Genomic DNA, 16,526 nt, shown 5'->3' on the forward strand with positions numbered 1-16,526 from the left:
TATATCTACCCCAGTGTTTATAACAGTGCTGTATAACTGTGCTATGTGTTTATAACACATAGTATGCTCTTAACAAATACCGTTTTAAAAAATCGGTGTAAATTCAGGAAGTTGGTGTAAATTCATCCGGGATACTCACCCTCATCTCACTGGGGTCAGTGGAAACTTGCCCCATCTGTGGTATTTCCCTAAGCTCTTAGTCCAGTGCAATGCACTCAGTACATACCACTTTTACTGGACACATAGAATGGCCCCGCTCCAGGCCTCTGCTTGGCCAATACCGTCCTTTCTGGAATGTTTGCTCTGCCTTGAGGGCAACAATTGGAGGGGATGAAAGAAGAATCAGCAGTGTGGCCTAGGGAAATGAGCACGAGCTAAGGCAGTCAAATAACCTAGCTTCTAATTCTGGCTCCATCGTTTGTCTATTGTGTGACGTCGGGCAAGTCATTTCACTTTTCTGGGCCTCAGTTCCCTCATCTGGAAAATGGGAATGAAGATGGGAACCCCATGTGGGACAGGGACTGTGTCCAAACTGATTAGTTTGTACCTTATCCAAGGCCCATCTCCTCCCAGAGGCCTTCCTCGACTAAGCCCTAATTCATTCATTCATTCAATCGTATGTATTGAGCGCTTACTGTGTGCAGAGCACTGTACTAAGCGCTTGGGAAGTACAAGTTGGCAACATATAGAGATGGTCCCTATGCAACAATGGGCTCACAGTCTTCCTCTTCTCCCACTCCCTTCTGCGTTGCCTTTGCACTTAGATTTGCTCCCTTTATTCTCCCCTCCCTCAGCCCCACCGCACTTATGTCCATATCCATAATTTCTTCATTCATATCAATACCCGTCTCCCCGCCTCATTGTGGGCGCAGAGAGGGTCTACCTACTCTGTTATATGGTACTCTCCCAAGTGCTTAGTACAGTACTCTGCATTGAGCAAGTGCTGTGCAAATAGGATTAATTGATTGATTGTGGGAAGGGAACATATCTACCAAGTTGCCAAGTTGTACTTTCCAAGTGCTTAGTACAGTGCTCTGCTTACAGTAAGCACTCAATAAATATGATTGATTGAATGAATGAATGAACTCTTTTGTATTGTACTCTCCCAAGCTCTTAGTACAGTTCTCTGCATACAGTAGGCACTCAATAAATACGGATGATGGATTGTGGGTTGCTGCTTTGGGGATTCATTTTATTTGGGTTGCTGCTTTTCTGTGACAGAGCATTCTACCTGGGGGGATAAGATACTTTCTTTGAGGAAGCAGCATTGCCTAGTGGTTAGAGCATGGCCCTAGGAGTCAGAGGACCTGGGTTCTAATCCCAGCTCCTCAACCTGTCTGCTGTGTGACCTTGGGCACTTCACTCCCTTGTGCCTCTTTTTCCTCATCTGTGAAATGGGAATTCAATCCCTGTCCTCCCTCCTACCTGTGGGAGGGGACTGTGTCCGACCTGATTATCTTGTATCTATCCCAGCGCTTAGCACAGCAGGTGTTTAGCAAATACCACAATGACTTTGATCATTAGGTTGGTACCCAATTCCAGAGAAACCGCAGAAGGAGAAAGGAGGAGCGGTTTTGCTGTTGTCGATACGTGGGACAATAGCAAAATCATTATGGACAGTGTTAATAATTAGGAAGAGTGGCATTCTGGGAAATTAATTCATGGACACAAATCTCAGTAAAAACATGCATCCAAGCAGGAATTCAAATGTGATCATTGCAATTATGTGGTAAATTGAATGTCGGAAAATCGAGTGGGTCAAACCGGCCTAAGATGTTTGTTTCCCACGAGGACCTCCTAGACTTCAGAACCGATATTCTGAATTTGGAATTTGAAACACCTTAATGACTCTGCACTCCTCTGCCATAATGAGAGATGGGAAAACAGGAAATGAGGAGTTCACGGGGAGGGTGCACAAACGGCCTGGAGCCCATGAGGTATATTCCTTATACGAAATGATTCTTTTCCAAGCAAAACCTGATCATCATTAATGGGTGTAATTAAAATGGATTGTTCAAACCTTAATGAGGCTATTCTGAGGTAATCCCTCTTTCTGAGTTTATGGGGTGGGTGTGTAATGTGAAAGGCAGCTGACAAAATACAAATTAATAGCCCTTTGAGGGCAGGAAATATATCTACTGACTCTACTGTACTTTCCCAAGTGCTTAGTACAGTGCTCTCCACCCAGTAGGAGCTTAATAAATATGGCTGAATGATTTAAAGTCTACATTCTCCATCTCAGGCAAACCAGGGGTCGAAGATGGACCTCCTCTCTTCCTCTCCTCCCTCTCCTTCTCTCTCCCTCCTCTTCTCTTTCCCTCTCCTTCTCCCCGTTCCTCTCCTTCTCTCTCCCTCTCCTCTCCCTCTGCATCTTTTTCTTCCTCTCCCCCTCCTCTCTCTCCTCTCTCTCTCTCTCTCTCTCTCTCTCTCTCTCTCTCTCTCTCTCTCTCTCTCCTTCCTGCCTCCGTTTTTTCCTCCTTCTCTCTACCTTTCCTTCTCTTTCTCTCTTTCTCTCTCCCTGTCTTCCCCCTGCCTCCTCCCTTTCTCTCTCTCTCCTCTCTCCCCTTCGTCCTCCATTCTTTCTCCCTTTCTCTCTCCTTCCTCCTCCCTCCCTTTTTTCATCTTTCCGTTCCCTTTCCCTTCTCACTCTCCTTCCTTCTCCCTCCCTTTCTCCCTCTTTCATCCTCCCTCCCTTTTCCCCCACTTTCCCTCACCCTGCCCTCTTCTCTCTTTCTCTTTTGAAACAGCAAAGTACCTGACTCCATGAGTATCAGTGGAGACAAAGCACTTACGCCTGCCAGAGGGGGGGGGCTTTTTCAGCTCACCCCGCTTCTCAGATGAATCTACAATTGGGGCTTATGATTGTTAAAAAAAAAAAACAACACTCTTTTTTTCTGTCATGGCAAATTAATCCTCCGGAATTTCAAGAATCCCCAGGTCAGATTAGGAAAATGCATGTTCTTATTTCATGTGAAAAGATTTTTTTTTTCATTGCTCTTAGGTTTATGAAGCTGAAATTTCACTTGCTTGTTTGGTTTTTGAAAAACTATTTTAGGTTAATATCTTTTGAGGATAACAGTTTCACGGGGTGGGTAATGGCATGAAAAGAGGTTCAGTCTTAACTTTTCTCTCTCCCTCTCCTCTCTCTCTCCCTTTCCTTCTCTCTTTCCTCTTCTCTCTCCTCCTTCTCTCCCTCTCCTCTTTCTCTCTCCTTTCTTTCATTCCTCGTTTTCTTTCCCTCTCCTTTCTCCATCCTCCTCCTTCTCTGTCTCCTCTCTTTCCATCTCCTTCTCTCCTCCATTTTCCTCACTCTTTCCCTCCTTCTCACTCCCTCTCCTTCTCTCTCCCTCTTTCTATCTCTCTCCTTCCTCCTCCTTCCCTTTCCACTTCTTTCTCCCTCCCTGTACTTCTCTCTTTCCCTGTCCTCCTCTTTCTCTTTCCCTCTCTATTTCTCTCCCCTCCTTTTCTCTTTCCCTTCCTTCCTCTATCTTTCTCTCTCTCTCCCCCCTTTCCCATCTTTTCATCCTTCCCAGCCTTCTCCTGGTGGTTTTTTTTGGGGGGGAGGAGGGCGGTGAAGAAGAGTCTTTTTGAGTATGTCCAGGATTTCATCAGATGACTTAGAATACACCCCAAACAAACCAAAATTAAGCTAGTTGCTTTGGGAGGAAAACATTAGCATAAATATGACCTGCGCTACCACCCAATGCCATAGGGAGAAAGCACATTTCTGAAAAGAAAGCAAAAAAAATCAATAAAGAAAGAAATTTCTGGGTCATCCCGCTGAACACGAGCCTATTTAACCTCTGGTGTTAATGGCTTAAAGACTTTTGGAGCATGTGGGAGAAGCAGACATTCTGCCATGCTCCTGGTTAAACAATCTCATATTCTCCTCTGATGAGAAACAAAATCCTGCATCATTAACCTAATTAGGACTGAGAGGCAATTAACCATAGTGACTGGCGGCCAGAGGGTTTAAAAGTGCTGACTGGACTCGGGCTAGAGGGAAGCAAGAAAGAAATCTAATCCTCTGGCGTGCAAGACAAAATGCAGTTTTCATTCAGAAAGTTGCAGGGAATTAACAATAATAATTGCGGTATGTGTTAAGCACTTTCTATGTGCCAAGCGCTGCGGAAGACCAAAGGTCATCAGGTCAGACACTGTCCCACTCCCACATAATTGTGGGCAGGGAATGTGTCTGTTTGTTGTTATACTGTATTCTCTTAAGTGCTTAGTACAGTGCTCTGCATGTAGAAAGCGCTTAGTAAGTACAATTGACTGACTGACGTGAGCTCATAGTAAGGTAGGAGGGGGAACCGGTATTGAATCCCCATTTTACAGATAAGGAGTCTGAGGCACAGAGACATTAGGTGACTTGGCCAAGGTCACAGAGAAGGCAGGGAATGGGTCTGTTTATTGTTGTAGTGTACTCTCCCCAGTGCTTAGTACAGTGCTCTGCACACAGTAAGCACTGAATCAAGATGACGGACCGACTGACCGATTGACAAGCAGCGGAGGCGGAATTAGAACCGCGGGCCTCCAGCTCCCAGGCCTGGATTCTTTCCATTAATTCATGCTCGTGAGCAGACTTGGATCTTTTAGGATCCACCTCTGTTTCCAGTTTTGGGGTCACCAATGGGTTGCACTTTTTTTGTTTTTTTGTTTAATGGCATTTGTTAAGCTCTTATTATTTGTCAAGTGCTGTTCTGAACACTGGGGTAGATACAAGTTAATCAGGCTGGACACAGTCTGTCCCACCTGGGGCTCACAGTCTGTGTAAGAGGGAGGACCGGGATTGAATCCCCTTTTTGCAGTTGAGGAAACTGAGGCAGAGAGAAGTGAAGTGACTTGCCCAAGGTCACACAGCAGTCAAGTGGCAGAGTGGAAATTAGAACCCAGGTCCTTTACTTCCCAGGCCCAGGCTCTATCCACTGGGCCATGCCGCATTTTTTTCATGCTATTTGCAAACTACTTACTATGTGCAAGGCATTGTACTAAGCACTGGGGTAGATACAAGGTAATCATATTGGACACAGTCCGTGTCCCGCAAAGGGCTCACAGACTGAATCCCCATTTGACAGATGAGGTAATCGAGGCCCAGAAAAGTGACGTGACTTGCCCATGGTTACACAACAGACAAGTGGCGGATCTGGGATTAGAACCCAGTTCCTTCATACTCCCAGGACAGGGGCTGCTTTTGGGGGTGGCTATGGCTAATTTCCTTGGATATTTGCTTCAATAACTATTCATGGGTTCTCTTTCTCCTATTCAATGCCCAGGGGAGGCGTATTTGATGTGATTAGGAGGGTTCTGGTTAAACTGGCCAAGGATATGAACTGTTTTTCCTCAAGGTGTTCTGTGTCCTAAGTAAAGTCTCCTTTCAGAAGGTTTTGTTGCTCACATGAAAAATCAACTTAGTAGAAAAGATGTGGTTGCCTTTTTCATGGGTAAAGGGAAATATTTTATACAGCCAGCCCTTTCCATTTCTTAAAAATGTTCTTCTAAAGAATATCTACATTTAACATTGTTTTAATGAATCTACATTTATTAATTTATCAGTAATTTAGCTACAGTAACAGGCTTGCCTAGTGGAAAGAGCATGGTCATGGGAGTCAGAAGACCTGTGTTCTAGTCTCAGCTCTGCCATTTGCCTGCTGGATGACCTTGGGCAAGTCACTTAACCTCTCTGGGCCTCAGTTTCATGGGAGAAAATACCCATTCTCCCCCCTTCTTAGACTCTGAGAACTAGGTGGACCAGAATCTCCATCTGAGGTAAAAATAATAATAATACTTGTGGTATTTGTTGAGCGTTTACAATGTGTCAGGCATTGTACTGGGTGGATACAAAGAAATCGGGTTGGACACAGGCTCTGTCCCACACGGGGCTCACGGTCTCAATCCCCATTTTAAAGACAAGGGAACTGAGCTCCAGAGAAGGGAAGTGACTTGCCCAAGATCACAGAGCAGACAAGAGGGAGAGCAAGGATTAGAACCCATGACCTTTTGACTCCCAGGCCTTGGCTCTGTCTACACTGCTTATCTGATAGTATTGCATGTACCCCAGCATTTAGCAAATAGTAAACACTTAATAAATACCAATATACTAAGAGTTTCTTATTGTGCCCTTTTTTCTGAAATAGAATGCAGAAAGAGGAAGTTTCTTTCTGCACAATAGCACTGCAGTTTTTTGCAGCTCATAAAAGGAAGTGCCTGCTAAAATGGTTATATTAGTTCAACGGGAGAACAATAGGGGGAAGAAAATGTAGGAGGCTTCCAATTACTAAAGGTTTTTAATTTTACTGGGCAGGGAGATTATGTATAACGCATCCAATTCAACACAGCTCAAGGAAACCCTTATTCAGTAAATCTTGTACCTCAGTAGAGTCAACAAATAGTATTAGTGGTTTTTCAGCTTTGTGGAATAAGGCACCAGAGTGGGTAATTGTTTATGGGGATTCGGGAGTGATTTCAAGATTCATTTATTTGCTCAGACTTTTCCTAGAAAAATTACCCAGCTGAGCTCTGCTGGGGGGGGAGGCCAAATGGTCCTTAAGGGAATAAATAAAAAAAAGCACAGTAGACAAAAAAGGGAAATTCAAAACAATAAATCTCTAACGGTATAAGAGTGCTTGTTGTGGGCACGGAGAGTGTCTGCCAGTTCTGTTGTACTGGACTTAACTAAGCACTTAGTAAGTGCTTTGCACATAGTGAGTGCTCAATAAATACCATTAATTGATTGCCACCAAAATCCATTGGTGTGTTTGCTTCTCTCCATAAATCCAAACTGGGAATAGTTAACATTTCATTTTTTTCCCCTATGATATTGTTAAGCATGTAATATGTGCCAGGCACTGTTCTAAGCACTGGGGCAGATAAAAAGTGATCAGGTGGGACACAGTCCCTGTCCCACATGGGGCTCTCTGTCTTAATCCCCACTTTGCAGATGAGGTAACTGAGGCACAGAGAAGTTAAGTGATTTGTCCAAGGCCACACAGCAGATAAATGGCAGAGCTGGGATTAGAACCCACGTCTTCCTGACTCCCGGGCCCCAGATCTACCCAATAAGCCAAGCTGCTTCTCCTAGATATTTCCTCAGATATTTCCCTAGACTCCAATATCCTCCACCGATTCTGAGAATAGGACTTACTTGGTAAACAGTGATGGCCTTTAAGTAGTGATTCCTTCACTTCTAGCTGGTTGTGGGCAGGGAATGTATCTACCAACTCTGTTCTGTTGTGGTATTGCCCTTTCCCAAGCGCTTAGTACAGTGCTATGCATACAGTAAGCACTCAGTAAATACGACTGATTGATTTTACAACCGTTCAAATCACCAGTTACTTCATAGGCTGTGCTCAGGCAGACAAAGGGAGAGAAAATGAGCCGACGTTGAAATTAAAATTGAAGCGAAAATCTTGGCCACTATTGCATGCCCCAGCAATAGAAGGATTTTGGTTTTATGGGTTTTTTTATGGTATTTGTTAATCGCTTACTCTGTGCAAGGCACTGTTCTAAGCACCGGGGTAGATGCAAGCGAATCAGGCTGGACGCAGTCCCTTTCCCACATGGGGCTCACAGTCTTCCTCCCCATTTTACAGATGAGGTCACTGAGGCCCAGAGAAGTGAAGTATCTTGCCCAAGGTCATACAGCAGACAAGTGGCGGAGGTGGGATTAGAACACAGGTCCTTCCTACTCCCAGGCCTGGGCTCTAACCATCAGGCTGCACTGCTTCTCTCGAGGTTTTCAAATCGGCCACATCTGACAATCCCACATTAGCACAGTGTCTATGTCTGTTTTAGCCCTGAGCTGAGCACTGCTCCAGGGACCTGAGTTGTTGAGATAATTGTGGTTTTTATTAAGAGTTTCCTACGTGTACTGTACTAAGCGCTGGGGTAGATAGAGGATAATCAGGTCCCACCTGGGCAAAGCTGAAGGGAGGACAGGGACCGAATCCCCATTTTTCAGATGGGGAAACGGAGGCCCAGAGATGCAGAGTGTCTTGCTCAGGTTAACACAGCAGACACGTGGCAGAGTCAGGAGGGGAACCTAGGTCCTCCGACTCCCAGGCCTGGCCTCTTTCCACTAGGCCGCACTGCTCCCTAGTTTAGCCCGTAGCTGATTGACACCGGTACGGGGATGTCGGCACGTGTATTTCAGACTGTCCTGCAACCCTGCCCTCCTCCTTGCTCGTTGCACTCTGTTCCCCGGTAGGAACACCGGCAGGCAGAGACAAAAAAGACCAAGTGACTCTAGGCAAGCCACTATCACTAGCATTTACTCCTCTGCACAGGTCCTCTCTCTTAAAGTGTCAGGATTGCACCCTGTCCGGCGTACTTAACGGACAGAGCCCACAGAGCCCCTCTGTCTGTTTCTCCTCCTAAACATTCGGTGGTTAACTCCTACATATTTAGGATCGTATTTATTGAGCGCTTACTGTGTGCGGAGCACTGTTCAAAGCACCTGGGTGAGTACAGTGTAACAGAGTTGGTAGATAGGTTTCCTGCCCAAGATGTACTTACAGTCTAGAGAATGAGCTGTATAATTTAAAATTCACACTTAGATCAACTTAGATTCCTCGGAAGCAGCGAACGATAATAATAATAATGATGATGGCATTTGTTAAGCGCTTACTATGTGCAAAGCACTGCTCTAAGCGCTGGGGAGGATACAACATGATGAGGTTGTCCCACTTGGCACTCACAGTCTTAATCCCCATTTTCCAGATGAGGTAACTGAGGCCCAGAGAAGTGAAGTGACTTGCCCAAAGTCACACAGCTGACAATTGGCGGAGCTGGGAATTGAACCCATGACCTCTGACTCCAAAGCCCGTGCTCTTTCCAATGAGCCACGCTGATATCGGTGGTATTTGTTGAGTGCTTCCTGTGTGCAGAGCACTGTACTAAGCGCTTGGGAGAGTCCAATCCAGCAGATTGGGCATACGTGTTCTCTGCCCACAAGGAGCTGATGATCTAGGAGGACACTGGTTTTTCAGCAATGTATCTTTGTTTAAAGTTGTTCTTTCTCAGAGTCAATCAATGGCATTTATCAAGTGACTAGTGTAAGCAGAGCACTGTACTAAGCGTTTGGGAGGCACAATCTGTCAGATTCTTTGGAACATTCGACACTTCCGCTGCAACCCTCTGTTGTAATAGGAGGAGGGAGAACAGGGATCGAGTCCCCATTTTACAGATGAGGAAACTGAAGCCCAGAGAAGAAAAGGAACTTGCCCAAAGTCACACAGCAAGCAGTTGTCAGAGCTGGGATGAGAACTTGGTTCCATTGAATTCCAGACCCCGGGCTCTTTCGACTAGGCTGCATTGCTTCCCTCAGTGGGAAAAGAATCAAAGTAAATTGTGCTGAACCTCTCTGTCGAGCCCCTATCAAATGAAAGGCCAGGACAATAAATAAATAGATGAAAGGGTCCCTTAACTCCCAGGCCCAGACTCTTTCCACTAGGCCACGCTGTGGGGAGGGAATGCGTCTGTTTATTGTAATATTATCCTCTCCCAAGTGCTTAGAACAGTGCTTTGCACATAGTAAGCACTTAACAATAGCATCATTATTATAATAAGCACTCAATAAACACAGTTGAAAGAATGAATACTCTCCCAAGTGCTTAGCTTGATTGATACTACTATTATTACAATTACTACAATTCTTAATGACTCCTATAATTACTACAGGACTACTCCAATTACTCCTGTGATGGCTAACTGCCACTATTACCACGCTCTCAAAGTAAATGTTTAAGAAATACTGTTATTACGCCTCCCCCGGATACAACCCGTGTACAGAGCACACTGTGAAGACTGTAAGCTCCCTGTGGGCAGGGAATGTGTCTGTTTATGGTTGTATTGTCCTCTCCCGAGTGCTTAGTCCAGTGTTCTGCACACAGTAAGTGCTCCATAAATGTGACTGAATGGATGGATGAATGAATGCTTCCCTCAGAGGGAAAAGAATAAGTGAACCGTATCGAGCCTCTTTGTCAAGTATCTCCCAAATGAGGGATCGGGTGCCCTGGATTCCCAGGCCCAGGTTCTTTCCACTAGGCCACACTGCTTCCCTTGGAAGGAAAAGAATCGAAACGAACTGTGTCGAGATTCTCTGTCGAGCCCCTACCAAATGAGGGGTCGGTTTCCCCCACCTTCCGGGCCCGGGTTCTTTCTACTAGGCTGTGCTCCTGTCCCACAGAGGTCTCGCAAAGCCCTCCCTTGGGCTCTTCCCACCAGACGGGGGTCTCACCTGTGAAACCGGCCTGGCACAGGCAGCTGAAGCTCCCCGGGAAATTGCGGCATACGGCCCCGTTGCGACAGGGGCTGTCCAGGCACTCGTTGACGTCCCGCTCGCAGGCCTTCCCGCCGAACCCTTCGGGGCAGTTGCAGGAGAAGGCCCCCACCATGTCGCGGCAGGCCCCGCCGTTGTGGCAGGGGGCCGGCAGGCACTCGTCCACGTCGGTCTCGCACCGGCCCCCCGCGTAGCCCGGGGCGCACTGGCACACGAAGGGCTGCAGGACCTCGTTGGCCACCAGGATGACGGGGGGGCTCTCCTGGCTCCTGAAGAGGGGCCCCACGGCCAGCCTGCGGGTGCAGGCACCCCCGTTCCGGCAGGGGCCCCGGGCGCACGGATCCGGCTCCACCTCTTCGATTCGCAGGCCGCTCTGCTGGAAGACCGACTCCTTGACGCTCTCAAAGAAGGCGGCTGCCCCGCCGGGGCTGAGGTACCTGTGGGGGCCGCGCCTCACGGCCGCCAGGAGAAAGGTGCCCCCGCCCTCTTCATCCTCGTAGAGCCCGTACAGCTGGAGGCCGCCGCCCAGGCCGCTCAGCTGTGAGCTGGCGATCCGTAGGAGAGGCAGGTAGTGGGAGGTGAGGAAACTGCCGGCCGAAGGGGCGGCCAAGCGGAGCAGGATGCTGTGGTCCAGGGTGGCGTTGCCGAAGGCGGCGAAGGAGACACGGACGTCGCTGACCACCGGCCCATGGGCCCCGTCATCCCCGAGGACACGGAGGTCAAAGGTCCCGTCGGCCGCCCGGGCCCGGGCGTTCAGGGAACAGGTGCCGGTGGGGACGCTGAAGAGGCCCGCCGGGCCGGACGCCAGCGAGCAGCGGAAGTCATCCTCCTCGTCCGGGTCGAGCGGCCGGATGCTGCCCAGGACCCCGCCGGGGAATGGGCCGCCATAGTGGTGGACGAAGACCTCCAGCGGGCGGGGCTGGGAAGGGTTGTCATTGCGGTCGGCCACTAGGACCAGGACAGTCCCCGTGGACGACATGGGCGGGAGGCCGGAATCCCGGACCACTACCGGCAGGAGGAAACGGCTCACCTGCTCCCGGTCGATCTCCCGGGCGGTGGTCAGCAGCCCGGCCGGGCTGAGGCCAAAGTAGTCGGCATCCGGCCCGCCGCCCAGTAGCCGGAAGGTGAAGGGACCCTGGTTCGGGGGGAGGTCGGGGTCGGAGGCCCTCAGGGTGGTCACCACAGTGCCGGGGGGCTGATTCTCAGCCACCCGAGCCTCACTCACGGTCAGGACGGGCCCATTGTCATTTATGTCCTCCAGGGTCACCAGCAGGACGGCCCGGCCCGTGGCCGGGGGCATCCCCGTGTCCACGGCCAGCACGGTCAGGTTGTAGACAGGCAGTGTCTCGCGGTCCAGCGGGGCCGTGACGGTGATCTGCCCCGTCTGCGGGTGGACGGAGAAGGCGTCCCCGCCCCCGCCGGCCGACCCGACTCGGTAGGAGAAACGGCTCCAGGCGGGGATGGAGTCGGCGTCGGCGGCCCCGACGAAGGTCACGTGGGTGCCCGGGGGCACCCCCTCGCTGATGCGCACCTGGTAAGTCTCGGCCCCGAAGACGGGCGGGTCGTTGGCGTCCAGCACGGTGACGTTGACCGCCACCTCGTCCACGTCCGCCCCACGGATGGGGCCGGCATTCTTGGCCAGGACCCTCAGGGCCACCGTCTCCTCCCTCTCGCGGTCCAGGGGCCCCGCCACAGAGATCTGGCCCGTCTCCCGGTCCACCCAGAAGCCCTTGCGGCGGCTCTCGCCAAAGAGCAGGTAGGAGACCTCACCGTCGGACCCTTGGTCCCGGTCGCTGGCAAAGACCTGGCCCACCGGGGTGCCCGGCGGGGCAGCCTCCGAGACCTCGAAGCCGTAGGCGGTGGACACGAAGCGGGGGACGTATTCGTTGACCCCCGTGACCCGGACGGTGACGGTGGTGAAGGCGCAGCGCTCCTCGTCGGGGACGTTGAAGGCCTTGACCGTGAGGCGGTGCTCCCGCCGGGCCTCATAGTCCAAGAAACCCTGGGTGCTCACGACCCCCGTGTTGGGGTCCACGGCAAACAGGTCCCCGTCGGCCTCATGCAGGGCGTAGGCGACCACGGCGTTAGGGCCCGAGTCGGCGTCCATGGCCCGTAGTGTGACTACGGGCGTGCCGCTGGGGGCATTCTCAGGCACCTCGGGCATGTACTCGGCGCTGGTGAAGACCGGCGGGTTGTCGTTGACGTCCAGGACGTCCACAGTGACGGCACAGAAGCCGGTGCGGGCCGCCCAGCCCCCATCCGTGGCGCTGACCGTCAACTCGTGGCTCCGGCCCGTCTCGTAGTCCAGGGCTCCAGCCAGGGTCAGGGCACCGGTGGAGGCGTTGACAGCGAAGAGGCCCTCCTCGTTGCCCGCCGAGATGGCGTAGGCGAGGAGGCCGTTCTCGGCCGGGTCGGCGTCCCGTGCAGCCAGGACGCGGACCACAGCCCCAACGGCCAGGGTCTCGGGCACCTCCACCTGCAAGCGATCGCGGGGGAACTCGGGGGTGTGGGCGTTAGCCTCGGTCACCAGGATCCGGACCGCGGCCCTGGCCGACAGGGGCGGGCGGCCCCCGTCCCGGGCGGTGACGGACAGCCGGAAGGTCCGGTCCACGTCCCCCATCAGGGGGGCCGCCACCGACACCCACCCGGTTGTGGCGTCGAGGCCGAACCTGGCCGCAGGCTCCTGGCCGGTCAGCAGGTACTCCACGCGCGAGTTGAGGCCGAAGTCTCCGTCGTCCGTGGCGGCCACCTGGATGACCCTGGTCCCGACGGGGACATCCTTGGGGACCGGGGTGAAGTAGGTGGCACTCAGGAAGCGTGGCGGGTGGTCGTTTCCATCCACGACGTGGACGGTGACCGTGGTCTCGCTCAGCAGCGGAGGGCTGCCCCGATCCGAGCACGTCACGACAAAGCTGTGCCGGTTGGCGTGGACGTTCCCTGTGCCGTTGAGGTACCTCAGGGGCTGCTTGTTGAAGATCTCCCCCGTGACGGCGTCGACGCGGAAGAACTCAGATGGCGACTTGAGGAGGTAGAAGACCTGGCCGTTGGGCCCCTCGTCGGGATCCGTGGCCGCCACCTGGGTGACCCCGGAGCCGACCTCCGGGAGCTCTGGGCACTCCAGGAAGTAGGAGGGCTCGCGGAAGCGTGGGGCGTTATCGTTGACGTCTGTAACGGCCACGGCCACGTCGGTGCTGACCGTCCAGCCGGAGTCGTGGGCCGACACGCGGATCCTGTAGCGGTCCACGTCCTCCCGGTCCAGGGGCCGGCTCACGGTGATGTCCCCCGTGCTAGGGTCGATGGCGAAGGGGAGGCCGGGATCCGCGATGGAGTAGCGGCTCACCGCGTTCTGCCCCGCATCCTCGTCCGAGGTCGTGGCCCGCGTCACGGTGAAGCCCACGGGGGCGTTCTCGGGGACCGACGCGCTGAACAGCTGCGAGAAGCGCGGGGAGTGGTCGTTCTCATCCAGGACGTTGACCACCACCCGGGCCGTGGCGCTCCGGGGGGGATCCCCCCGGTCCGAGGCCCGGACCGTGAGGCGGTACCAGGGGATGCTTTCCCGATCCAAGGGCCGCGTGCTCCTGATCTCCCCCGTGGTCCGGTGGATGGCGAAGTGGCCCTCCTCGTTCCCCGCCACGATCCCGTAGTCCAGCTGGCCGTTGGGGCCGCTGTCCCGGTCCGCGGCGGCCACGGCCAGCACCCGGCGGGGAGGCAGGTTTTCCGCGATCTCCGCCACGAAGGGGTCCTCCTGGAAGTCGGGGGCGTTGTCGTTGACGTCCAGCACCTCCATCTCCAGCCGCTCGTAGGAGGAGAACGGTGGGAAGCCAGCATCCCGGGCCTCGATCCAGACGACAAACTTCTGGATGGCCTCGAAGTCCAGTTGCCGGCCGGTGGTCACCTGCCCCGTCAGCTGGTCGGCGCGGAAGGCCCCGCCGAAGTTCCCGCTGGCCACGTGATAGGACAGGGGCCCCGCCCTGGACGAGGTCCCCGTCACCACGGTGACCGGACTGCCCACCTGCTGGCTCTCGGGGAACAGGAAGCTCTGCCCTCCGGCCCGGACGCGGGGGAAGTCCCCCGCGGCCGCGAAGCGGACGGTCACCGTGGTGGAGTCGGCCTGGGGGGACCGACCGCCGTCCCGCACGTGAACCGAGAAGGTCACCTCGGATTCCCCGGCCAGGGGCTCGGCCGCCGTGATGGCCCCGCGGGTCGGATCAATGCGGAATCTCTCCGAGTTACTCCCCGAAAGGGAGAAGTGCAGTTCGGAGTTGGGCCCGGTGTCGGGATCGGTGACGGTCACGGCGAAGACGAACAGACCTGTGGGGAGCGGATGGGGGAGATGTTAATAGAGACTGGGGCTTTTGAAACGGAGATCGCATTAGAGAAACAGCGTGGCTCAGTGGGAAGAGCACGGGCTTTGGAGTCAGAGGTCATGGGTTCAAATCCCAGCTCCGCCAATTGTCAGCTGTGTGACTTTGTGTGCGTGGGGCAACCTGATCACCTTGTAACCTCCCCAGCACTTAGAACAGTGCTTTGCACATAGTAAGCGCTTAATAAATGCCATCATTATTATTATTATTATTATTGGCAGGATTCGCGGAGCACTGGACTGAGCACTCGGGACAGGACGATAGAATCGGTGGACACCATCCCCGCTCTCGGGGAGCTTCCATTCCACCATGTTTAGAGCGCTGTGCTGAGCACTGGGGAGAGGCCAAGTTCAGATGAGCCCTGATTTCTGGTCAGGTGGAATATGGTAAGCACTTAGTACAGTGCTCTACACACAGTAAATGCTCAATAAATACGAATGAATGAATATGGTCCCTGTCCCCTATGGGGCTCACTGTCTAGGGTAGGAAGGAGAACTGATTAGCTTCTCTCTACCCCTGCGCTTAGAACAGTGCTTGACACATAGTAAGCGCTTAACAAATACTTTCATGATTAACTGAAATCATCATTATTAGGTATTGAATCCCCATTTTACAGCTGAGGTAACTGAGGCACAGAGAAAATGAGGGACAAGTCATTTCTCTGTGCCTCGGTTCCCTCTTCAATCATTCGATTCATTCGTCCGTATTTATTGAGCGATTATTGTGTGCAGAGCACTGGACTAAGCACTTGGGAGAGGACCATAGAACAATAGGCAGACACATTGCCTGCCCACACTGAGTCTAGCTCATCTGTAAAATGAAGATTCAGATTGTGAGCCCCTTGTGAGACATTTCTAGAGAAGCAGCGTGGCTCAGTGGAAATAGCCCGGGCTTTGGAGTCAGAGGTCATGGGTTCAAATCCCAGCTCCGCCACTTGTCAGCCATGTGACTTTGGGCAAGTCACTTAACTTCTCTGTGCCTCAGTTACCTCATCTGTAAAATGGGGATTAAGACTGTGAGCCCCACGTGGATCAACCTGATCACCTGGTAACCTCCCCCCGCGCTTAGAAGTGCTTTGCACATAGTAAGGGCTTAATAAATACCATTATTATTATTATTATTCTGATCAGCCCCCTTCCTGAGAAGACCCATCCCCAGAAGTCCCCCTCCCCCGTCCCCAATAGACTCACCTGCCGCTGCGGGGGACGGGACGTGGGTGACGTAGGGGTGATGCTGGAATCTCGGGGGGTTGTCGTTCACGTCGGCCACGGACACCAGGACCGTGGCGGAGCTGGACAGGGGCAGGGGGTCTCCTCCGTCACGGGCCACCACGATCAGGGTGTAGTTGGCTTGAGTCTCGCGGTCCAACAGGCCACTGGTGATGATCTGGCCAGTCGAGGGGTTGATGGAGAATTGGGATTCCCCGCCGGTGAGTTGGTAACTGCAGGAGAGAATATTGAGGGGTTAGGATCCGGGTTTGAATCCCGGCTCTGCCACTTGTCTGCCGGGTGACCTTGGACGAGTCATTTCACTTCTCTGGGCCTCGGTCACCTCACCTGGGAAATGAAGCTCTTTCTTTTTAAAGAAGGAAACTAGAGCAGTTTTGATAAATTCCTTCAAGTACAATTGAATAAGCATATACTCAAAGTTGCTGAGGGTAATTTTAAACAAGTTGCGAAGAGCTAAATAAGGCTGGTGGTAGTCGAAGTAATAGCAGCAATAGTAGTACCTCTAGACCATAAGCTCCTTTTGAGGCCCAGAATGTGTCTATCAACTCCACTGCATCGTGCTCTCCAGCACATTTAGTACAGTGCTCCTCTGCCCATAGTAAGTGCTCAGTAAATACCATTGATTGATTGATTGAGAAGCAGTATGGCTTAGTG

The 16,526-nt window shown here is 52.4% G+C and overlaps 1 protein-coding gene across 1 annotated transcript in view; it reads right to left on the bottom strand.

Annotated features, from left to right (window-relative positions):
• Positions 1-16,526, bottom strand: part of FAT4 (FAT atypical cadherin 4) — a 153,067-nt gene that overhangs the window by 33,838 nt on the left and 102,703 nt on the right. The window contains 2 exon segments of the mRNA XM_038748420.1: positions 10,238-14,590; positions 15,834-16,084. Of these exon segments, the coding sequence (XP_038604348.1) occupies positions 10,238-14,590; positions 15,834-16,084 (4,604 nt within the window).

Source organism: Tachyglossus aculeatus, chromosome 6 (genome assembly GCF_015852505.1).
Source record: "Tachyglossus aculeatus isolate mTacAcu1 chromosome 6, mTacAcu1.pri, whole genome shotgun sequence".
NCBI classification, from domain to species: Eukaryota; Metazoa; Chordata; class Mammalia; order Monotremata; family Tachyglossidae; genus Tachyglossus; species Tachyglossus aculeatus.